This window comes from Delphinapterus leucas, chromosome 12, assembly GCF_059928025.1.
Source record: "Delphinapterus leucas isolate spDelLeu-1000000601 "Yukka" chromosome 12, BTC_Dleu_Yukka2, whole genome shotgun sequence".
NCBI classification, from domain to species: Eukaryota; Metazoa; Chordata; class Mammalia; order Artiodactyla; family Monodontidae; genus Delphinapterus; species Delphinapterus leucas.
The window spans coordinates 72,022,121-72,047,047 of NC_143140.1; the positions used below are offsets into that span (position 1 = coordinate 72,022,121).

The 24,927-nt window shown below is 39.4% G+C and overlaps 1 protein-coding gene across 3 annotated transcripts in view; it reads right to left on the reverse strand.

Moving 5' to 3' along the window:
- Window positions 1-22,035, reverse strand: part of TXLNB (taxilin beta) — a 43,436-nt gene extending 21,401 nt beyond the window's left edge. The window contains exons 1-6 of one of the 3 annotated variants that reach the window (XM_089922054.1): window positions 21,911-22,034; window positions 19,226-19,678; window positions 12,592-12,683; window positions 7,147-7,317; window positions 2,987-3,181; window positions 1,038-1,157 (exon numbers count right to left, since the gene is read on the reverse strand). In XM_089922054.1, coding sequence (XP_089778180.1) covers window positions 1,038-1,157; window positions 2,987-3,181; window positions 7,147-7,317; window positions 12,592-12,683; window positions 19,226-19,664 — 1,017 coding nt within the window. In that variant the 5' untranslated portion in view covers window positions 19,665-19,678; window positions 21,911-22,034. Of the gene's footprint in view, window positions 1-1,037; window positions 1,158-2,986; window positions 3,182-7,146; window positions 7,318-12,591; window positions 12,684-19,225; window positions 21,878-21,910 lie in introns of those variants that run through there. The other 2 variants (XM_089922056.1, XM_089922055.1) reach the window with 2 other exon arrangements.
- Between the last annotated feature and the right edge of the window lie 2,892 nt (window positions 22,036-24,927).

Below are 24,927 nucleotides of genomic sequence, written 5' to 3' on the forward strand. Positions count from 1 at the left end.
AAAAGCCACCACTCAGTTTCTTAAACCAAAAACTCAGGAGTCATCCTTGACTCCTTCCTTTCCTCACTGTCACCATCTTCCTGTTCAAAGCATTGCCTGTTGGTTTTACATTAAAAACATAACTTTTATCCACATCCAGCTCTCCTTCTCCACTGCCACCTCCCCAGTCCAAGCCGTCGTCAGATCTTGCCCAGATTGCTGCCTAGCTATCTTCTTGCTTTCTTGTCCCTCTTTAGTTCACTCTCCACCTACGAGCCAAATTCAGCTTTTACAGATGCAAAGCAGATCATGTCACTTCCTTTGCTAAAACTACCCAGTACTTTCCTATTACATTTAGAATAAAATCCAAACTACATTTCAAGCTTACAGAGCTATACAATTTGGCCCCTGTTTACGTCTACAATTTTATTTTGAAATTTTCTCCCATGGGTCAACCTGCTCTTGCCACCCTGACCTTTTCCAATTTCTGGAGGATGCCACGCTGGTTCCAGCATTAGGATCTTTGTCTCTTCTGCAGACACTGCTGCTGGAGACCTCCTCTCTGACTCCCTCTTATCAGGCAGGGCGCAGCTCAAGCGTCCTCCTCTCGGTAGGCCTTCCTAATCACCCAGTCTAAAGTAGGTCCTCTCCTTCTGCCCCATTCGAGGTTCCTCCTTATTTCCCTAGTAGCACTTACTATTATATGAAATTATCCTTCCTTATTTGTTTTCTTGTTTATTGCGTCTCTTCCCAGTTAGATTCATGCTGGAGTGTGGCCTTCTCCTTCTTGTTCACCGCTACACCCCAGCACCTGGAAGGGTGCATAGCTCATGAAAGGTGTTTGAAAAAGGTTTGGTGAATGGATGCATGACTGTTTTAGGTAAAAAACAGTGTAGTACAGTGTCTCCTACTGGGCTAGCCAATTTCATTCTCCAGGGAAGCTTAGGCTCTTTCTCCATCAGTCTAGTGCTCTATGACTGTTGTCAAAAACAACATTCTCAGGGGTTCTCTCACCCCAAGGCAGACCAGACAAGCACACAGACTCAGGTGATAAGTACATATTCCTTTTCACGTTTGTGTCGCTCCTCTGCTTCCTTCATCATTTCTTGCGCCTGCTCGAGTTTTGCATCCACCAGCTTCTGCTGCAGTTCTCTGTGTTTAAATATTTTGTCCAGGTGCTAAGAAAAATAAAATGCACATTATCAAGCTTGACTTATTATTGGTGCTGAAAACAATGTAAAAAAAAAGTAATGTTGACATAAACACGTGTTCGCTGGGTTTTAAGATTTAAAAAAAAAGAGGAGAATAAATGCATTGGCATCGTTTATGGTTTTATATGAAAGTCATAAATTGGTGGAGTCCCCTGCATTTTGTACTACACAAAAGTGGCTGCAAAAGGTGGAGGTGCCAGAGTTCAGCAGTGCTAACTCCAAAAGGTCCGAACAGTATTTTTCTAAATTTGGTAACTATTAGATATGGCGCTAGTAATTATGCTAGGCAGCACAGACAATGATGTATGTTGCAAGGGCTACAGCACTATCACTTGGTATTTTGGTGCTTTCTGTGAATATAAAACCACTTTTAATCACAACATTAATTCACTTTATCATGGTGAATTCTCCTCTACATGCCTGCCTCAAAGGGTGGTGAGGAAGCCCTGAGGTAACAGCTTGTGGCCTTGGGTCTGGGACTGAAACAGGAACCCCTGACATCAGCTCTGTTTCTCTGGTGGGCGAGACGAGGCTGAGGGTCACAGGTGAATTGACACGCAGATGTGCTACTGCCTCCTGCATGCCTTTTGACCTCTTGACTACCTTGGTGAAGAGAAACTTCCAACTCTACCTCAGTGTGGAGAATTTCTTGGTCATTAGGAGGTCCCACTGGCAAGAGGACATGTGGAATTCCATCCTTGGGCCTTACCTAGAACCAATCCTAGGAATATACAACTAGTCTACCAGGCCATTCCCATATGAGATCTCTCTGAAGAGTATGGACATTTTCTTTTTAGCTCCTTCCGTTTTGTTTTCTCCTGGACCTCCACTTTGGAGCAGGATTGGTCTTCGTGACAAGATAAAACGGTAGCATGGCATTATGGCTTACTGTGAGGAGTTTCTTGATTTACCTAACTGCTATTACCACCTTCTATTGGCTCAGGTTTTTTCTTGATAAAACCTTAGCATGTTGCCAACAGGGCTACTTTGACTATTTTATATTACATTTTAAGGCAGATATTTAAAATTTGGGTGGGATGGGAAAAGGGATATGATATATCAAAATCCTGAGGGGGCATCTGGAGTCTTAAAAACATATTGAATATTAAAGTTTAATTTTGGAATAATAAAAGATCCTTATAGTCCCCCTAATGTAAACCATTGACAACAAAACTCTTTGGCTTTTGTGTCTATGGATAAGTGATTGAATCTCGTAGCCTCTGCTTCCCATCTATAAAATGTGGATAATATGTTATCATCTGGTGCATAAGATTGTTGAGACAATTAAATGACATATTGTATGTAAAGTATAATACTTAGCACATTGCCTGGCACAAGCTAAGCATAAATAATAATGCCATTATTACTATAATTACTATATAGTAATATTTTATATATTATTTGATTGTGGGGTATATACAATGCAGACTTTTAATTTAGGTGACATAGTAATTTTCAAGAGGGAGTGTGTGAGGTATTTCTTGGTTCTGTAGAGAGAGTTTCAGAAAGGCTGAGAAATACTATTTTCAAGAATAACTGTGTTCACGGCCCACCACTTTCTATTTGTTACCTTTGCTTTGCAGTGATTCCAGTTTTGAAGAAATCCTGTATGCCTTTCAGCCAGGTACTTTGCAATACCGTCTGTTTTTATTTTGGCTAGTAAAAGAAATCCAATCCTAAATATTAATCAATCGAGAGGGCTGGCCATAACTTTGTCATTAACCAAGTTCCCCACCTTCACAACCCAGATCTGGTTTTATATGCAGTGCTTCTAAGTTGTTTGATGTGGTTCTCACCTCCTCTCTGAGCTCATACTGATCAATGATGCTTTTTAGTTTCTCTGCGAGCTCAGTGTTCTCCTGACAGAGCTTCATATTTCGCTCACTCTGCTGCTCGATCTGGGCCTGGATATCTGTGAGTGTGCTCTGGAAATGACTTGTGATCTCCTTCCTTTTCTCTTCTTCCTCACGTGCCCTCTGAAGGGTTTCCTCCTGTGGATAGAAAGCAAACTCTTTTGTTATGCTGGTTTACACGCACCAGGGTTTACAGAACTCAGGGTTTGGTCAATGAAAGGAGATTAGTGTGCAGGGTAAGAAGGATGTTTTTTCCTCAGCTCTCTAGAGGTAACATTGCTCAGCCCCAAAATAAATGCTTGAGCAAAGGTTTCAGCTGTGAATACACGGTCACTCAGAGCAGGTGCAGCAAGGGCCTTGAATTTGATAGTTGGTGATGAGTAGGCTTGTTTTAAAGACAACGGGTCCCCTGTTGAGTGAATAAACTGCAGGGATTTCTAACAGACATGCAGCCCTAAGGTTCTGATCTCTTGGCTGTAGCCTGGAAAAAAAGGCCACTTGGTTTTACTGATTGATGGGACATATCATGTGTTCCTTTGGTTTGGTATGGAAAGAAGAACAATAGATCTTATGCCTCTATAAAAATGATGGCATATTAATCACATAATTGTATTGCCCAAGTTTTTAAAATATAAGTGATCACAATATAAATTTTTTTAGTTAAAAAAAAAACTTTCATCAAAAAGCTTGAAAAGGAAACTAAGATAACCATAGATGAATTACAGCAATTCAAGAATGTAAAAGGAAATCTTAGAAAATATGCTGGATTTTTTTTTATATATATAAATTTATGTATTTATTTTTGGCTGTGTTGGCTCCCTGTGGCTGCACGTGGTCTCCCTCTAGTTGCGGCGAGCGGGGGCCACTTTTCGTTGCGGTGCACGGGCTTTGTGGTGGCCTCCCTTGTTGCGGAGCACAGGCTCCAGGCGCGCAGGCTTCAGTAGTGTGGCTCGTGGGCTCCAGAGCTCAGTAGGCTCAGTAGTTCTGGCGCACGGGCTTACTTGCTCCACGGCATGTGGCATCCTCCCAGACCAGAGCGCAACCCATGTCCCCTGCATTGTCAGGCGGAATCCTAACCACTGCGCCACCAGGGAAGTCCCCTATGCTGGATATCTTTTGAAGGAACAATCATCCATTGTGTCTCATAGGGTAATGGAAATGTTCAGTGTAAATTTTGAATTTGAAAGCAATATTATGTTTCAAATCTTCTTTAACTCTAAAATGAAATATCTAATGAAGAGTCTACTTTGTTAACATTTAAGAATTGAAAATTAACTTTTATATCATTGCTGTTCTCTTTTCTCCTAAATCAGAAGTCCCCCTTCATTGCTAACTGCTGACAGTGTACCCAAATTTTACCCATATCTATATTGAGAATTATTTGCGTTGTACTTATTCCTCTCATTCTTTTAAAATAAAAGGGCTTAATCTTGCTACATCATACCAAAGATAGAGACACTGCTGACAAGTGTTACAGACATTTTAGGATTCCTTTAGTTCTGATTAATTGTTATTATGAAAGCTTGCTTCATTGTTGGCAAGTAAAATTATACTGCATTTAGTTGCCTACCATGATCAAATTATGTAACAGGATTTTTAAAAAGAAATGCCGATTGAAACAGAAGTAATTGTGCAAATCTTTATTATTACAGTAGAATAATGTGATCAAAATAAAAGTTGATGCTGAAAATACATGCTCTGGAAATATTTTAATTTATCATTACGTATCCCCTTTCTTCTACAATATTTGCATATTTTCTAACTCTAATATGACTCCTGATATCAGAATAATTTATTCATAGTATAAACATTGATTGAGTGGAAATTTCTTAGGGATATTGTAGAAGAAATCTACACTTCCTAATCTGAAGAAATTAACTATCGGAGATGTTATTTCCCTGAACTTTGAATGCTAACACTTACTATATGTATTTCACTAAAAGTGATTTTGGCGTCTGTTAAGAGCAGTTGAATATACATGTGATAGTGATTGTCTCCTTATTGTTCCCGATTAGTTTAGAAGCCAACAACCTCCTAGTCGTAGAATTATACTCCATGATCTGAATGTCATTTGCATTCATAACTATTCCATCCATGAATGAATGAGTAAATGAAAGGACCACCCCATGCTACCCAGCAAGTCTGAGTTTTTCACTGGCCACTGGCTAGAGAAAGAAGGTATGGCTGTTAATATGGCATTAAACACATGTCAAACCATCATAGCACCCAATCCTGGCCCACAGAATGGCATCTTGCATTTTACATTACATTGTTTTTCAATGAGAGAAAAATAAATGTACTGCAGTCATAAAATTTGAGTCCACTGGTAAAGAAAATGCAATCATTTGGACAATGTCTGAGATAAAATTTTCTTCATCATGCACAAAATTCAAAGTGAAAATCAATAATGCAAAGAAAATTGAGGGACAAAATCTGAAATAACTAAGAAAACTTTTCAAGCATCACTGTGCATCTTAGAACCAGTGCTGTGCCTGGGACACAATCCATGGGTATTCAGTATATGTTTATTTAATGAATCAATAAATTATTAATTTACATATAGACATATGAATAGCTTGAACTAGAAGATTCCTATAGTCAAAAATTGATGTAATTAAAAGAAAGAAGTAGGCAATTTCACAATTACAGTAGGAGATTTTTTACACCCATCCCTCAGCAATTGATAGAGCAACAAGACAAAAATTCAGTAAAGACATAAATGATCTAGAGCTAATTGTTACTTATGGAACATTACACCTAATGTGTATGTAAAAGCAATCAGCACAAGTCCTGGCATAATAATGCTACTTAATTCCATTTCCATAACTGGAAGCCATTACCGAGGGTGTGTGGGTATAGCTACAGGATCTCCTGCCACTTGCGTCATTCTGTCTTTGAATGCTGTCCAAAGAGATCAAGCCACATCATTCCATCCACGTCATTAAAGGAAATTTAACTTTTATCTCCTTACTATACAACACTGCTGAAAGCCAGGAGATTTATGTAAGCACAGAGTGCTATTACTTGATTACATATCTGAAGTTGAGGATGATGACCCCATTCCCATATAACCTGGGTTTCGATTGTCCCAGTGCAATGATTAAAGAGATGTCAGAAGCCCATCTCCTACAACTCGTAATTTGAGAGTTAGAGTTCATCACACTGGCCTCTCATTTCCCAGATATTGGAAAACAGTTTTGGGATATGAGGAGCCATTATCCTCTTCCATTTTTCTTCCTAACTCCATTGTAAAAACTTAGCGATGATCTTAATCTCTCTGTATCTTAAAGTATCTTCTTTTAAACACGTGTAATAATAACTATCTCACAAGAATATTGCTATCTAATTAATTCTTGTTTGTCAAAAGCTTTAGGATCTTCAGCTGGAAAGGGGATTGTGGATGCATGCAGTATTATCTTGGAGAGCCCTGCATCTTGCTTCACTGGATGGAGCTAGTGTCTGTGTGTAATCAAATTAACCACACTGCTAGAGGCTTACGCTGTAATTAATGAAACCCATGCAGACTGACTGAAGTGATCAGTCTATTATTTTTAGATTGAATAATTAAGCTTGAAGAGCTTCACTGTTTTTTCGAGTAGCTTCTTTTTTCAGGTGACTATTGACATTTTAGCTCTGAATCTTGCCTTATTCTGTCAGCTTTGTGTCAATTTATTTCATGTCATGCAGATTTCATTATCGTACAAAAAATGTTGAATTTTTATAAATTTGTATTTTAAAGAGTAGAACTAAGGCCTACCTTAAAAAACAAAACAAAACAAACTCAACATAAGGAAGAGGAATGGCACACATTTTACTAAAGGTCTGCTCCACATCAGGTACTATGTGAGCACCTTCCATGTGTGGCCTCATTTAATTTTTCCCTGACCACGCAGCAAAGTTGGTATAATCTTCATTTTATGTATGAGGTAACAGGCTTGGGAGGTAAAATAATTTATTGCAAGCTACAGGTGAGCAAGTGGCAGGGCTAGTATTTGAACCCAATTCTCTGATTCTAAAACTCACAACCTTACCGTAAGTAGCAGAAGCCTGTGCCTACAGAGCATGCAAGAAGGTGTGTTATGTGGGGCCTCGGTGACACATACCTTCAGTGTCTTGTTGTGTCTCTGCAGCTCCCGGCACAGACCCTCCAGTTTGCTTCGTGCAAGGATAGCTTTGCTGTGTTCACCTTGTAACTGGTCCTTTTCTTTTTGGATCTGTGCCTGTTTCTTCTGTAGGAGTTTTAACTTCCTTTGCTCAGAGCGATGCTCATCCAGCTGGATGTGGGGATGCAAATGTGAAAGAAAATGGCAGGGATCTCTGTTGAGTTGATAGAAAAGGACCCAAAGAGGAAACGCCTAGAGACCGCTGTATGGTTGTTTGGAAAATGTTTTGCTGTTATCACTGTCTCTCTGGAATCAAAAGAACTTCATAAATGTTAACTTGGCAGTGCTTGTAGATATGGTTTTAAGAGCATAACATTTATGGGTTTTTTTCCTTCATTATTCTTATTATTGATCTCTTTTGCTTTGATCTTCTTGGTGGTCTAGAAACAGTTTTATCTTTCTTGAGTCTAATGAAGTCAGTCAGTGTAGAAGCATGTCTCAGAATTCATGATAATGCCTTGCGTTAGGAGGATAGTCAATGGTGTGTCTGCTTGGTTTACATTTAGTTTTCACAATTCTTTCTCAAGACAAGCTTTAGTAACTATTTTTAAAAGGAAAGTGAAAAGCAGCTTCCTAGCAGACAGAAGATGAAGTCTGTGGTTATGAGAAAGGGGGAGCGGAGAATGTACCCCTCGACTACTTAAGGATTGATGATCTGTCACCGAAGTTTCAGAAATAGCCACTGCACAACCCAACAGCACACATGGCAAGTATCCTTAACAAGCCTTGCTCCCTGCCCATCTCCCTCACCCTCTGTACTTATGGTGAATAAACCATGACACTTGTATCTGCTGAGCACAGGTGGGGCCTCTTCTCTCACTTCTCCAGCAGCCACAGCTGAAGTATCGAAATCAAGGGCGGCATGGAAAATGAAACCAATGAACCCCTGGGCTTTCCATCTCGGGATGCTAAAGTTCTGAGGTAGGGCTGCCAGGTAAGGTGTAGGACACCCAGTTAAATTTGAATTTCAAATAAATAGTGAATACGTTTTTAGTAAAAGTATATCCAAAGTATTGCATGGAAGGTGCTTTTACTTAAAAAAAAAAGGTTGTTGGTTTACCTGAAATGCAGAGTTAACTGGGCGTTCTGTATTTTTGTCTGGTAAATTTGGCAACACATTTTTATGGAAATCTTGTTGGAATGGGGGGAATTGGGGGTTCAGCCTCCAGAGACTAGCGTAGTAGGAGTGTGGATCCCAGATGGATGATCAGTGTGGCCACGAACAAGCTGGAGCCTTTTTCCAGACCCATTTCCTCTGCTGCACTTAGTTCCCTTAGAACCTGAATGGTGCATAGGCCAGGAAGGTACTCGTCCTAATAATGACCTTGTTGGCTAATGAAGAGGAAGAGGCCTGGGAGCCTCTGGGTGCTTCTGGACCCCAGGTGCTCCTGGTACCTCGCAGAGCCAGATGCAAATGGATACACACACAGTGTGAGCCCTGATACATGTCTCAGTTACCCTGTCTTGAAAAAGCATTTGTTCTTTCTGAACTAGATGAACAGGACTGTCACACTTTCTTCAGTTTACATCTTATTTTAATCCTTTCCTCCCTCCCTCCCATCAGCCTGAAATGTCCATGATAAACCCTTGCCAGATTAAGCTGGGGCTATTCATACATGATATTCTATCTTCATACTTCAGGACATTTTTTACTTATTAGTGAGAATTAGCATCAGGAAAAACTAAGTCCATATTACTATAAATATCGATTGAAATTGGTATCCTTCTTGAGGTTCAGTTGGAAAACCAATTATATTTTATTATATATTTCTCGTGCTAATCTCATTTTGCACCACAGTTATTAGACAGGGGTGAAACTTCTCATACTTGTGTTCGTACTTTACATGACCTATTGTCCTTTCTTGACATTTATATGTTGTTGTTATTGTTATTGCCGTTTTGGTTCAGACTTTACCTTTGCAAGATTAAACCATTTGTCAGGGTTTCTCAACCTTAGCACTGTTGACATTTGGGGACAGATCGTCCTTTGCTGTGGAGGCTGTCCCCTGCATTGTAGGCTGTTTAGCCACATCCCCGGCCCCTACCCACCGGATGCCAGTCGCACCCCCAACTGTGACATCCAGAGTATCTCCAGAGACATTGCCTACTGGCCCATGGTTGGCACAGCTTCCCCTGTTTGGGGGAACACTGCCCTATGTGTGGATTTATCTGAGCATCAGGAGGAGGATACCTTGCATGTGTTTCATAAGTTGGAAGAGAGGATTTGTGCTATACCTCACTGGCCATTTAAATGTTCCAGTTTTAAGGCAGGATCATACACATCTGAAATATAGCTAGGTCTGTCTTGCTTTGCTCTAAATAGAACCCCTTAACTTGCTGACGATTTTTTTTTAGAGTGTGGCTAATTTTGTTCCATACTTCAGATTTATGTGAATGCATATGGGGTCTCTTAATGAATGAAAGCAAACGTATTGCAGCTGGGTCAACTTCAGTCAAATGCTGGCCTTGTGATTTAATAATACCCTTAGACATGTGTCTTCTGTACAATTCTAACAGGCATATAAGATTTTTATCTGGAATTTCTCTTGTTCTCTCTTTTTTACTATTAAGTTAAAAAAGTAAAATTAATGCCAAGTAGTTAGTAACGTTGTAACTACTAGAAATTAATAAACTAGAAATTAATCATTTCTTAATTTAGTCATGAGGTGTCCTTATTTATTAATGAACTTATCCTTATTTATTAGTAAATACAATAGTTGATGATATTACAGGATTTAGAATCTGTAAGGATGGGTGAGCTAGGGTGACAGTTTGATTCACAGCCTTGAATTTAATGATTTATTCTATGTTAACACTTCTATTTCATACACTCTCTGTATTAATATCTGAATCAGTGAGCAGGGAAAATAGCTTTTAAGTGTCCAAGTAAAAGATTGAAATTCTTCATAATTTTTCCTTTCTGAAAAGGATATGTGATGGGGTTTGGGGGTCAATTTTCTCTTATTCATTTTTTCTAGAATGATATTTTGAGTTTAAAAGTTTATTATAGGGTATGATACAAATGCCAAAGTATAGTAAGACTTGAATTGAGTAGAATTTCTGGAAAAATAACCTCTGTGGGGTTGACTTCTTGGCTAGGAGAGTGAGTGGGCTTGGGGAGTTCCTGGAGACCAGGGTGAACAGCCCTGGCTCATGAAGAAAATCTTGGAAGGACTGCGTAAGTGGTTTTTTCCCGATAATCTGCTGTGGGGCTACAGCACCATAAAGAGTAGTAGTCTAGAAAGATGCCTGGTTCATCCAAGTATGGAACATGGCACTAGGAACTAAATATGAATGGCCTTGGTATGAGTGAGTAAATTGAAGGGCAAAGGGAAATCAATGTAGTAATTATTGCAAAGAGCAAGGATGGACAGGTGAGGATGGGGCCAGGTTTTGGGGAAAAATATTAAATTTGACACCTACCATTTTATGGCACTGAAATTGCTCATGAGTGGTTAACAGCCAATGTTAAACAAGTTGCAATAAAATTGATACACTAATACTTGCTTTATAAATTTCTACCATTCTTTTGGAAAACAATATGGCCATTAAAAAAAGCATTTATACTGCTTGATTTAGTAATCCCAATTCTGAAACTTTTTCCTAGGATCATAAAAGAGAACGAACAGATCTCATGCATGATGATGTTCACTGCATGAATGTTTGGTAAAACAAACACTGGAAGGAGTCTAAATGTCCCCAAATTAGAGAACCAGTAGATAAAGTCAATTAATGGAAAATTACATAGCTTTGACAAAATATAATTATGAAGACTACAAAGTACATGGGAAAATGTCTGTCATATGAGCCAAAAAAACAGATACTAAATTATATGCACCTTATGATGGTAGTTATGCAAAAGGTATCTCTGAATGTATGGCAGAACTGGAAAGGAAGACAGATAAATCAACGATTGTGTTTTAGATTGTAGGATTAGAGATATTTTTACTTGTATATTCAGCATTTTCCTTATATTATTGTGATGTGGTTTATGTGATTAAAAAATAAAAGTATTGTTGGTAGAGTTAAGCAATCACTAGTCATTCAGGGTTTCAGAATTTCTCTGGGTCTGTTGCATGACAGTTCAGCATAACAGGACGCATTGAGGTACAAGGAAGAAAGGAAAGATAAATAGGGATCACAGTGCTAAAATTAGAGTAAAAAAAGAAGGAAAACAAGTCACTCACTAAACTCTACTCCATCAATAGGGATAAGATGCAGCCAGAGACCTGAGGGGTTTGTGGGTCTCAGTTTTGGAGACCTTCTTTAAAAAAAAAAAAAAAAGGAAAAAATTTAAAAAAGAGAATTATGTTCAGGGCCTCAGAGGGGCCCATACAAGTGAGAGGCACTGACTCTTTAAGCTTCTTTGCTGTAAGGTAAATCTGCCTTCAGGGGCAGTTCAATCTCCTGCCTGGAGGAATTGTTTTGTTGTGTGTAGGGGCTTAAGTTTCATTTTCCTGTCACTGCTTCTCCAAAAGAAATAAGAAAGTGGAAAAAAATGAGGGAAAGAAGCAGAAATGAGAGAGAGGTACATTGCCCAGCCTCACTTGAGAGGACACCACATCTCCTCAGTGGGTCTCGTACACCTCAGGGGTGGTGCACGGACCTCAGGTGCTACTCCTTTAGCCAGTTTTTGTGAGGGTTCACTGAAACTAGGGGGGCTGGCTTCACTAAACCCTCCTCTTTCTTCCAACTGGCCTATTATAAGAGTACTGGCGAGGAGACCATCCACTTCACAGATTCTCTGAAGTCTGGGAGTGGCTTCCCTTCCTGCCAGTGGTCCTACCTTATAGAGAGGCAGACTGCATGGGAGGACCTATAACTGGAAACAAAACAATCCATGTCAAATGCTTTGCCATCGTGGGGGACAAGGAGAAGAATGTAGATCAAAGAGAATGAATGAATGAATCAATCAATAAAGTCATCAAGAATAAATGAGAATGTGTCACAAACTGAGGGGTGGGATTAACTCAACCCTCTGCCTTCTTGAGGGGACCACCCCCTCAAAAAATCTGTGTACAAGAACCGGATGAAAGTTTGCCTTTATTCTAGTATATTTCTGTTTTATTGCAAAGGCAAAAATAACTTTTAAATATTCACAATTTTTAATTATGATTCTTCCATCTCCCAAATTATGCACATAATTGAAGGTGGAGTAGACTCCAACTGTATCCTCTTTCTTCCTTTTGCTGTTATTCCTCAGTTTTCCTGTTTCTTTTTATTTATTTACTTCTTTTTTAAAAACTCTGCCTTTATGAATTCTGGCTTTGATTTGTCTGAGGTAACCAGCTATAATGATATACCTGAAAAACTAACAGCATCCTTTTCTCAGCTCTAACCAGAGCTTGAATCTTTCTGACAAAAAGGGCTAATCCAAGAACTTACCAATTCAGCATACTTCTTGAATAAAAAATCAAGCTTTTCCTCAGGAGTTTGCAACTTGTTCAGATTTTGCATTAGCAGATTGGCTTCTTTGCCTTAAAAGAAAACAAAGACCATAAAGACATTTTAAAAAATAAGTGTTGAACTTGATGTCAAATGATAAGAGTTAGAATCTCAGGTTGTCTGCTTGTTAGCTGCTATCCAACCTTGGCCAAGCCACTTCACTTGTCTGAGCCGCAGATGTAATTTTGGTTTTTTTCCCCTGTATGAAGGAATGATACCTATTTTGCAGAATAAGTGATTAGATGAGAAGTTTGTAAAAATGTGTGGTACAGTGTCAGGCTCATGGTAGATTCTCAATAAATGTCTGCTATAAGGGTAGTCTCCAAATTTTCATCCCAAGAATCCATTCTTGTTACTTCCCCCCATGTTCTAAATATTCCAAGGGATTTTAAACATTCTGAAAATATTCAAAAGAATAAAAAACACTGACTTTATGAAAGAATAAATCATCCACTTCCCCATGTTAATTATCTAAGAAAAGAAGCAAACCAGCCTATCCAAGTATCTGACTACTGTGAAACAGCCAGCATTAATACATGGAGCTGTTAAAATTCCAGCCCAAAGCAGAGAAACATGACAGTTCAGTCTGCCCATTTTTTGGCTTTGTTCCTTTAGTACCTCTTTGTTCTTTTGTGGGGGGGGAGGGAGAACCAATTCTCTTGTTTCTGTGCATGAGCCTACTCCATGAAGTTTGGGTGGAATGACTCTGATTGTATTTCCTAACAAGTGGGGAATAAAGTCAAAATATAGAGAAAATGGACCCAAGACATGCAGGGCCTTTTTCACAGGCCTTTTTGTGTCTCTCTGGCTGCAGATTTAGCTTCCCTGGGTCTTCCCTTCTCTCACCCAGGCCTTAATCTCTGTTGGCAGTTTTATTTTGTTTCCAGCTGGAGTTTATGCTACATTTAAAAACTCATCTGTTCATGATTATTTGACAGTGAGCCTCAGATTCTTTCTTTTCTTTCCCCATTGTTCTTCCTTTTGTCCTCTTCAGGTCAAACTGCCTGGTTAGCCTTTCTGTGATGCCTGGAAATCTTGTCTTTCAGTGCCCACTGGGCTGAGCATTGTAGGCAGGAGCCAGACCCTGAGGCCTACGTGTATGTACCACTGAATGTATCTTTGCAAACAGTAGGGCCAAGGTGGAGCAGCTTCCCCATCCTCACCCACCTGTGACAGCCACCCTTTCTAATCAGGGTTGGGAGGTCAGACCATACAGTGGAGCCCAAGTTTCCTGATATAAATCTGCTTAAGAATATTAACAACTTTGACAACCTCTCCCCCAAGAACAGCCATGTCTCCTTTGCTGGAATTTTTGCTTTCATCCTGGAGAGGCAGATATATCATGGAATTAGGATTGCCAGATGAAATACAGGACATGGGACACACTCGTAGTAAAAAATAATGGTTTGTTTATCTGAAATTCAAAGTTCCCTGGGCAGCTTGTATTTTCATTTGCTCAAACTGATAACTCTAACGGCATCAAAGAATTTTAGGTCTAGAAGGAACTTCAGAGAGCACCCAGACAACTGTTAATTTTATAGATTAAGAATCGAAAGCCCAGAGAAGTCCAAAGTTACATAATCAGTACTGGCAGAGCCAAGGCTTGAATCCAAGGTTTGTCTACTTGCTCTAAAGCACTCCACTCCCATGTGGAATTTTGATGCCAGGGAAACCTAGAGAAATGAAAGGAAACTTTTTTTGAAAAAAGTGACCTCATTCCTAACAGCTGGTTTCATCTATATTTGCCCAGTGAATCAGCTCAGATTAGAGACACAGTCTGAGACAGGGGAGAAGGTGGGGGTGAGTGGTGCCCCACCAGCAATCCAATATGGCCGGTGGCATAACACTGCCTTTAAACTGGTAAGCTCTGCGCTCCGCCGCCACCAGGCATGGCTTTGAGTGATTTCTGTAGCAGCAGGGACAGACTTGTGTTGGTCAGGCCATCCCCTCACCCTTGTCTTCAGTTTGTGCTCACATGATGACTGCTGTCCTGAGTTGGAGGATCATCCATTAAAGGCAAGAGACTGCACTGTTGGTCAGATTTGGCCCAGGACCCCACACAGTGTTTGGCCCATGGCAAGTGTTTAGTAAATCTTGGTAATAATGGAACAAAGCCAACCTGTGCACTAATATCATGTAAGTCAAGTAAACGCTGTCCAGAAGACAACTCTGTGATCAGCTAGAGGAAAGACAGGTCTTCCCCTCCCCTGTGACATTTAATGTATGCTTAGCATACCTCTCAGTGTGAGTATCGACGTAGAAAACCGTATCGTGTCTTGAGTGAGTCCCGTGGGCCTCTTTTTCTCTCCACATTCAGTATCTTCTCCCCCTTTTGTGTTCTTTAATGATGAGAACAGATGCTTTTTGTTTTTTTTTAATTGTCACACTCACTGGGGTGTCTTTCTGCTCTCATATTCTCTTATTTTGTATAGAAGTTTAACATTCAGATGCATCAGTCTGCCCTTCAAAAATGATTTCAACAAAAAAATCCAAGAAACTGGAGACAAGCATGTATGGAATACGTAACTTTGTAACATCAGAGAGCTTAATTTGTAAACTTCCATTGGTTTCACTGGACTAGAGTGCTGTGTGGGATTATGTTGAGGAGGGGGATAGACAGAGACCCACTCATCTTCTAAGAAAGGCTATAATTTACAATTTTAGGAAATGGGGTCATTTGGTGACAGTGTCTGACACAAGAGGAAAAATCGGCTTTATGTGTTTAAGGTGCTAGCAATTTCTTAGCTATAACTGTAAAGAAAACTTTCTTAAAAAGAAAACAACTTTGAGCCTAATAATGAGGAGATTATTCCAGGGAAAACAAAATAAAGCAAAACCTTACAATAAAAAAGAATAATATCAGAAAAAGCAGTAAGAAATAAATACATCCATTCCCAACTTGGGTCAGAAGAAAGTACTCATCATTTTGCCCAAGACAAATTTTTTTTTTCTCTTACTTCACTTACTCCTCTAAACCCTCCTTTCCTTTCAGGATCTGGCCTAAGTTTGAGCTTCTCTATGAATTTACTCATGGACCCTTCAGTCTCTGTGGATTCCTCTCTCTCCTAAATTCTTCTGGTTTTCTACCATTTCTTCCAGAAAATTTAGTATTTATATCAAAGCAACAGTTTATTTCCTTCTCAGAGTGAAACTAGAAAAAACATCAAGCTAAAATCTTATAAAATAGACTACCTGGGAAGGTGACCATTCTAAGGCAGAGTAAGTCAATGGCCGAAAAGATTTTAGAAAATCAATGTCCTAGTCAAGATGCCACTCAGAAGGTAGAACTGAAACTCACCTGTCACTGGAAAGATGAAACCAATTAACTGAACTGTAGCTCAATTAAATGCTCCTCAACCAACATATCAATTATTTTTATATATCTTTGGCCCTGTAATATTAGTGACTTCAGGTCTGCACCTTGCTTTCTTTATGGCTAATCTCACAACCACATCAATTAGTTGAATAATTTTTTTTGGCAGACTTTAAAACTCTCTAGGCTTTAATTTCCCTCTCAGTAAATCAGTGAGTTGACTAGATAGATTCTGAGCTCAGAATGGACCTGTGGATCAGCTTTGTTTTTCTCGTGGGTTTATGCTTCAAACATATGAATTCCTACCCAATCAGTTATCAGTCTAAATATCAGAAGGGATATTACATTTTATCATTGTTTTGTGCTTCTTACTACGTGGGACTTGTGCAGCCCATGTAATGTTGACAGAGAAGAGATTAATAAGACACTTGTGAGCTGGAAGATGGCGGGGGGAAGGAAGGGGGACACTTAGATGTTAAGAGGACATGTCATGGTGCTGTCTAATGTGGAATCTGTTTTTTGTTTTGGTCAATGCCAAGGAGAAAGTGATTCCACCAACTAAAGAGATTTTAAAGTGTTCCCCCAGCTGCTCCAGTGTATAATATGTTAACTGTGGGAGGATATGCAGCCTGTAAAGGAAAAACAAGTCTTGAGTGCTTGGGTTGTAGAGACATTTCCCAAATATTCAGAGGTGTTCTGTGAAAGATGGGTGTTTTTGGTCCAATAAATTCAGGAAATGTTGTAAACTGTGCCCATCACTATTGGAGATTTTTCACTATTGTATATATTAGAGGTCAGAGAATTCTGGCAGTTAGGAAACAAGCTTGGTCTGAAATCTCAAATATCCCAAAGTATATATTTTGGAAAATTTGGGGTTATTGAGTCAGAACATTTCAGTATCTCAAATGTATCAATAAAGCAAATGTTATCTGATAAACATACAATAATTAAAGACTCATCTTTGATCAAATATGTAAGCAAAGACTAAAGATATATCTTCAGGTATGGATTGAATGACATACTAATATTCTATAAAAGCTTCAAATAGTTTCTAAAAGAAGACCACAGCCGGCACTTTATATTTTCTCCAAATGGGTGGAGGAAGAACTTTCTGAAGCATCAGAACCATTGCTTCCGCAATCTGTTTGTGTCAAAATTACGCAGGGTGCCTTGGCCCCAGTCCAGACCTACCAATTCTGAATCTCTCTGCTCAGCAACAGCATTTTTGACAAATTCTGCATTTGATTCCAATGCACAGTAAGTTTGAAATCATTGGTCTAGACCATAGTGTAGTATCATTTAATTGAAAAATAGCCAAGAAACCTGTTAAAACCACTTGCAGATTATTGAAATGATGTTTAAAATATTTAAATTAGCTTAAAAATATTGTTTTGGGCTTCCCTGGTGGCACAGTGGTTGAGAATCTGCCTGCCAATGCAGGGGACATGGGTTCGGGCCCTGGTCTGGGAGGATCCCACATGCCGCAGAGCAACTGGGCCTGCGAGCCACAACTACTGAGCCTGCGTGTCTGGAGCCTGTGCTCCGCAACAAGAGAGGCTGCGATAGTGAGAGGCCCGTGCACCGTGATGAAGAGTGGCCCCCGCTCGCTGCAACTAGAGAAAGCCCTCGCACAGAAACGAAGACCCAACACAGCCAAAAATAATTAATTAATTTAAAAAAATATTGTTTTAACTCATAATATAGCTGAAATAGTACAATGTTTAGAAGAATATACTGATAGTGTTCAGAGGAACAGCATGAAAGTGTCAGCAGCTTATACACATGTAATTAGAGTGGACCCACCTGGGCACTCTGATCACAAACATTGGTTCTGATAAACATTCAGTTGAACTTTGGTAACTTATTGAAAGTGGCAGAATTAGTTGTGAAATTTTTTCTTTCTCTAAGAATTTTTTTGATTATTTGGTAAGTATGAGGTTAATACAGACTTTGAAATAACTCATGGAAGACAGAATAGAAACCAAAATTGGTCATGTTTAACTTCACCCCTGCTTTCTTCATACCTATCCCCCCCATTATAACACATAGGAATTCCTATGTAGAAGTAGTTTCAAAGTGATAAAGCCAAAGAACTTTCCTGGTTAGGAATACTTAAAATCATTTACCTCTGCGATGTGATTTTGTTTTATATTATGGAAAGTTTAACCATGACTAATGTAAAAGGTTGTTTCTGAGATGCCTTGGATAGGGAAGAAAAAATAGCTCTGCAACACAGAGCAACTTTATTCTGTTTCCCAGAGTTCCAAAACACTAAAGTGATTCTAATCTTGCACTTTAGAACTTGGTGTTATCTGGGTTAATCTTTATGCTAAGTAGGTAAAGTAGCTGTCTGAATGTGTCCTTTAGCCCTTCTTGAAAGCGTTGCCAGCAGTGGTTTCACGCGCCAAAGTGAGGTCCTATGACAGCATAGACATACTTTGGGGTTTACACTTAACTTGTCCACTGGAGTCTGACTCCAGTGCCCATGATCTTTTACTTTTCCACACTGTCTTCCAGAAACGAGTAAGATGTGACCACTGTCTCAATAGATTCTCCCTCCAGCTTGGGAGGCAGGTATATAAACAAATGATTGCTGCAGAAAATTTCATGGAGAACGACGGAAGGTGATGCTAACTCTACCTGGGCATGTCAGGGAATGTATCACATAGGAGGTGGTGATTGTAGTGAGTGTTTCAGTGAAATTCACCAAGACAAGCAGAGGGACGCTCCTATGTGCAGTAACATGCTCTCACTTATAGCTAAAAAATTAACTCTCTCATCCTTCTTTCACAGCCATTTTTGGTGTTACCAATCCTCCATGCTCTCCTAACAATTTTCCTGTGCCTGTTGTAGCACTTATCCTATATAACAATTAGTGTACCTGTTTATTTTTCTCTCCAGACCTAGAGCTCCTTAACCAAAGACTTTTTTATCTTTGTGTACCTCATAAAGACTAGGCATTAGTAAATATTTGCTGAACCAGTGAACTAATGAGAGTAAAATTGTTTTCTGAGATTTTCAACATTCTATAATTAATACATTTCTGAAGAGCTTTGTTAAGTTAAAAAATATTTTATGTATGTAGTAATGGAACACACTACTAAGGGGCTGAGGATAAGTGCAGTAAGGTACTGGTGATCCTGAAGGAAGCTACTGTGGTAAAATCCAGATATGAGATGTGGCTCTTAGCAAGATCGGAGGAAGTGCCCCTTTTTAGGAATAATTCAAAGAAAAGTCATACATTAGAACGTAACTACTTGCCTAATCCTTTTAGAATTTTCTTCTCCAGTTTTTGCTCTTTATTGCTGACAGGCTCTTTGGATGTGGGCGGCTCTCCAGAGGCCGGAGGTTCTCTCTCCGTCTCTTCAGCGGCCTCCTCGCAGGCCCTGTCCTCATTGTCAGGTGGTGCTGTGTTCTCAGGCTGCTCCTTGGCCGTGGTGGGACCCTCTTTCCCTGCCGCGCCGACAGCAGACCCGTACGTGTTAATGATGTCTTCCAGTTGTCGGTTCAGTTCTTCAGAGATATCGTGGGCTCCCTGTTCAGGCTGCACACCTGCCTCCTCCTCAGGTGCTAGGAGTGGGGTTGAGGAATCCTGATCATCTTGCTTCTCAAGGCCATTTTGACTGGGCAATACTGAACTGTCCCCCACAGGTGTTGACTGTGGCTCCCCCGACAGCTGTACAGACTGATTGGTCTCCATACTGGGAGTGGTATCTGGTGGTAAGCACAGCCAGCGTTGATGTGGTTAACCCAGTTACAGGTAAATGGTAAGGCTATTCCCACATGGGCACCTGCTAATTACAGTTTCTAACATAGAATGAACGTACTTCCACAAACCATCAATACTGCAGTTAGTTGAGTAGGAACAGTGAGAAGCATCTTTCCAAATCGAGTCATACCATTAGCATATTTTTGGTTTTGGTCTTTAAATTCCGATAGTATCTCCTATTACTGATGTTAACAGAGTAATTCAAGATACCGTTTTTCATGGTCATATTTGTCATTTTGCTTAGAATAGCCAGTTTGTGTTACCATTCTCTTATATAATTCTGTGTAGATTTACAATCGTTATAAATACATAGATATATACATTTAATGTTTAAATTTAAATTGGTGCTTTTTTCCCCAAAGTTAAAACATTGAATACAAGAGCCATTGACCTTACTAAAATCATTCATAATGATAACATTCTAAACTCTATTTTAATCCATATTGATTAGTATGAGTCCATCAATATAAATGAATTATTATATTGGATACAGGAGATACTTGCTTGTCTGGTATTTTCCTTTTCCCAAATGAGCAACATGGAATTATCAATCAGAAAAACACTTTTTATTTTCTGAGGTTCAAACCAGCCTCATTTTTGGGATAAGAGAGAATGAGGAAAGGTATAAATTAACTAATGAACTTGTATGGAAACATGGTGATGCTCATAATAACAATTCCTTGAGTTTCTATACCTTTTTGTTCTGATATAAAAACTGACTTTCTTTTAGAAAAAAAACAGATTACAACTTTCTTGTCTCAGTCAAGGAGCTCTAGGATAACAATACTTTTTAAGAAATAGAAATGTCTAAAAAGCAGGGAGGGAATGAACTAGGGGAATAATCCAGGTATAATATGGGCTCTTTGGAAATAGGGGGTGAGGAATGGGTTGAGGGTTTCTGGCTATCACCATTTCTAGTGTTGCAGTACCTTTGGCTTAGACCTTTAAGTTATGGTGCACTTTATTTGTAAATAATATTTAACGGTGATGCTGCTAATTAGCAGCATACAATTACGACAGGGTCCTAATAACACACAGGTTTTGCTGTTGTGGTGGCATGAAAGCGAAAACTAAAACATACTGCTCCATGTACTATGCAGCTTCCTCCTCTGGTTCTTAGGGCAGGCAATGTCCAATGCTCGAATGCAAACAAGAACAGAAAATTCAATGTACAGACATTGCCACCTACCTGTGGCCCTCACCAAATACTCATTAACTTTGAAGGAAGTACTTTTTTCTCTCATTTATTTTAATTCACCATCTTTATTATCAAACGATGCAGTAAACAGCTTCATTGTCTTCATCACTGGAATTCTTTATCCTGACCCCTGCTTGTTGGGCACACACATCTATATATAACTTATGCTTCCCCTGAACTTGGAGAAAGACACATGGCACCTGCTGTCCAGCCAGAAGCTATTTTAAGCTCTTCTAAAAGGAGCCCTGGCCTTTAGCACTTCGTCTTTGGAAATCAAGGGAAGAGAATACTTTTTAAATCAAATTGAAAACAGTAAACATTTATTGGTTTAAATCCATATGTGGGTTTTAAAGTGTTAAGGAGCCTCCTGAGGATGAAATAAAATCTAAAGTAAACCAAACTTTAAAGCAATGAATTTAAAACCGATTGTCCATAGGAATTTTAGTGTGGTTAGTCTAAATGCAAGCGTTTTGTTTGTATTTGATTTATTCTTCATTCATCAGAGGCCATAATCATTGATTTTTTTATATTAAGTCCATGGATCTCCTTTAAACTCATGCTGCACATTTACTTTAAAACAGAATAACTGAGTTGTTGTAAACCACAGGACAACTCAATTCCTAAAAGTAGCCTCAAGACAGATCCACAAGAGGAAAAAAACAGTCAAAGAACTCTGTTACTTTTAAATTCTCTTTCTATATCAATCAGTTTTACAGCAAGAAATTATTTCTGTTTTATCTTCTATAAACTTCATTGCCCATCTTTTGCCTCCTCTGAGAGAGAATTTTTCACTTGTCCTGGCAGTCCCAACAGATTACCACACATACATCCCTTCCTGAGCAACACATTTTAATTGTAAATAAAACAATGGAAAGTTCTTCAACAGTTCACTGGCAGTCTCAAAGTTGCAAGTTTTGAACACCACAAACCGCACCCTACATCATCTCACAGGGCTCGGGGGAGTGTTTGTCATACTTACCAGAAGGCAAGGTGCTAAGCAGAGAGAGAAAGGAGAGGCAAGAGGCAGCAAGCTAGTCAAGCAGCAGCAACAGCAGGAGACAGGCGGGGGCTGAGTTCTTACGAGGGAGAGAGAAACCAAACACACACACACACACACACACACACACACACACACACACACACACACACACGCGCAGCAGGAGAACAGGGAGGGGGTGGGGAGGGGAGAGGAACATCCTGTGACACAGCAAGAGAGAAATACACTCAAGCTTTAGTAGCTGTCTCCTGGGCAAATGTCTTAGAAAAGAGAAGCAGCTGGTACATCTTATCAGACTCCATGTTTTGTCCTTTAAAAAATATTTAAACTCTCAGTACATAGCCCCTTTGCTAGCGCAGTTTTTCACCATTGTTGTTCTTTGGGGCAGAGATCAGTTTTTCTTATTTCTTGGTTTATTTCCAGTGTGGTCTATGATTCATCTTCTTTTTTTACCACCTTCTTATGCTAGCTTAATTAGTGTCAAGTTTCTTATAGGAATCAAGGAAAAAGAAGAAACATGGCATAACAAAAAGGAGATGGTAGAAACACTTTAATTCTGATGTCATTGTTTGGTTTTGTCCTAAAATTTGAAATAAAAATTTAGACAGCTCTTTTGGCACTGGGTTTAGTGCCATCTTCATGTACATGCTAATTGGCGTGACCTCAGACCCCACGTCTTACTCAGGTAACTGCCTTTACTCAGGTAAGCCCTGGGGAAGCAGTTGCTTTTTCTTTAGTTGCAGGCTTTCCCACCTTCCACAGTGACTTTTCCAAGTCTTTCCCACCATCTCAAGCCTTCAACCTGTTCCTTAATCCTCCTCAGAAAAATAACCTCCTCTTCATTCACCATATAATGCCTCTTTCTCTTAACCTACGTCCATTCCCCTTTTCTTCTCTTTCTGGAGAATGTGTTCCCACACTTTTCCAAGTTGGGTTCCCCCATCAGAGTTTCTGCTCTTGGGACTGGCTGGGCATATTGATAGCCACTGTGTTAGGCAGAATCATGCCACCAGAAAGACTTGCACATCCTAATCCCAGGAACCTGTGAATATGCTATTGTTAATGGTGAAACAGACTTTGCAGATGTGATCAAGTTGAGGATCTTGAGATAGACACACTATCCAGAATTACTTGGGTGGGTCCCTTGTAATCACAAGAGTCCTTGTAAATGAACGAGGGAAGCAGGAGGGTCAGAGTCAGAAAAGAAGATTTGATGATCCAAGCAGAGGTCAGAGTGATGGAGGGACACAAGCCAAGAAATGTGAGGACCCCGGAGAAGCTGGGAAAGACAAGGAAGCACATTCTTCTTGAGATCCTCCAGAAGGAATGCAATTCTGCTGACACCTGATTTCAGCCCAGTGAAACTCATTTTGGATTTTTGACCTCCAGAACTGTAAAAGAAGAAATTTGTGTTGTTTATAAGCCACTAGATTTGTGGTAACCTGTTATAGTAGCAAAAGGAAACTGAAATAATCCTACTCCCCAACTTTTTTTCACCCCTTTCTCCGAGTTCAGGGAAGGCATAGGTTATAGATAGATGAGTACCCAGTAAGTGGAGGTCAGGATAAAGAAATTCCAGAGAGGAAGACAGTGAAGCTGTTTACTGCATCATTTGATAACAAAGTTGATGAATTAAAATGGGTGAGAGAAAAAAGTACTTCCTTCCTTCGAAGTTAATGAGTACTTGGTGAGGGCCACAGTGAGTGATATTTCATATTGGATTGTAGCAAACCAGCCCGGAGAGATCTCTCAGTAAATACAAACAATAAGACAGTGCTTCTCAAATTTAAGTAATGTACATATTCTCTTAACAGAATAACTTAATGTTGAAATTAATTTAAAGGAAGAAAGAGAACTCACCATGACTGAAACAAATTATATTACTATTTGTACCAATATATACTGATGTAAAAATAGGTATAAACTTCTGATACTTAGTTATTATATGATACAATTAAAAAAATATTATTTAGAAAACCCTACAGAACCAATAAATACAATTCAAAATAACATTACTTTTATGTGACTGATAATATTTTGCTGAACCCAGATTGCTACTTGCAACATGAATATGGTACTGGCTACTGGTCCCTTTGAGTTCCTGGCACTCTTCTACAATAGGCTTTATGAAATGACTCAATTTCATCAACACTTGGTCCATTCAGATTACTACATAAGTTTCATTCATATGACCTGCCATGATTTCAACTGGACTTCCTTTGATATTAATGCATCATTTATTGCTCTTTCTCATCTTCCTGCAATTATTAAAATAATTGGTGCTAACTTAACTAGATGTACACATGATAATGAAGGCACAAAAACGAACGATATACATGGTAACACCGAAATGACAGCTACCCAGATAATCCAGCATTGACTTACACAGGCATACCTTGGAGATACTGCGAGTTAAGTTTCAGACCACCAAAATAAAGCTAATATTGCAATAAATCAAGTCACATGAACTTTTTCGTTTCCCAGTTTATATAAAAGTTACATTTACACTGTACTGTAGTCTATTAAGGATGCCATAGCATTATGTCTAAAAAAACCAGTGTACATAGCTTAATTAAAAAATACTGTTTTGATAAAAAAAATGCTAGCCATCATCTGAGCCTTCAGTGAGTTGGAATATTTTTGCTGATGGAGGGTCTTGCCTCAGTGTTGGCTGCTGATTTATCAGGATGGTGACTGCTCAAGGCTGGGGTGGCTGGGGTAATTTCTTTTTTTTTTTTTGTGGCGGTACGCGGGCCTCTCAGCGCTGTGGCCTCTCCCATTGCGGAGCACAGGCTTCGCAGCACGTGGGATCTTCCCGGACTGGGGCACGAACCTGTGTCCCCTGCATCGGCAGGCGGACTCTCAACCACTGTGCCACCAGGGAAGCCCGCTGGGGTAATTTCTTAAATAAGACAACAGTGAAGTTTGCCACACTGATTAACTCTTCCTTTCACAAATGATTTCTCTGTAGCATGCAATCCTGTTTGATAACATCTTAC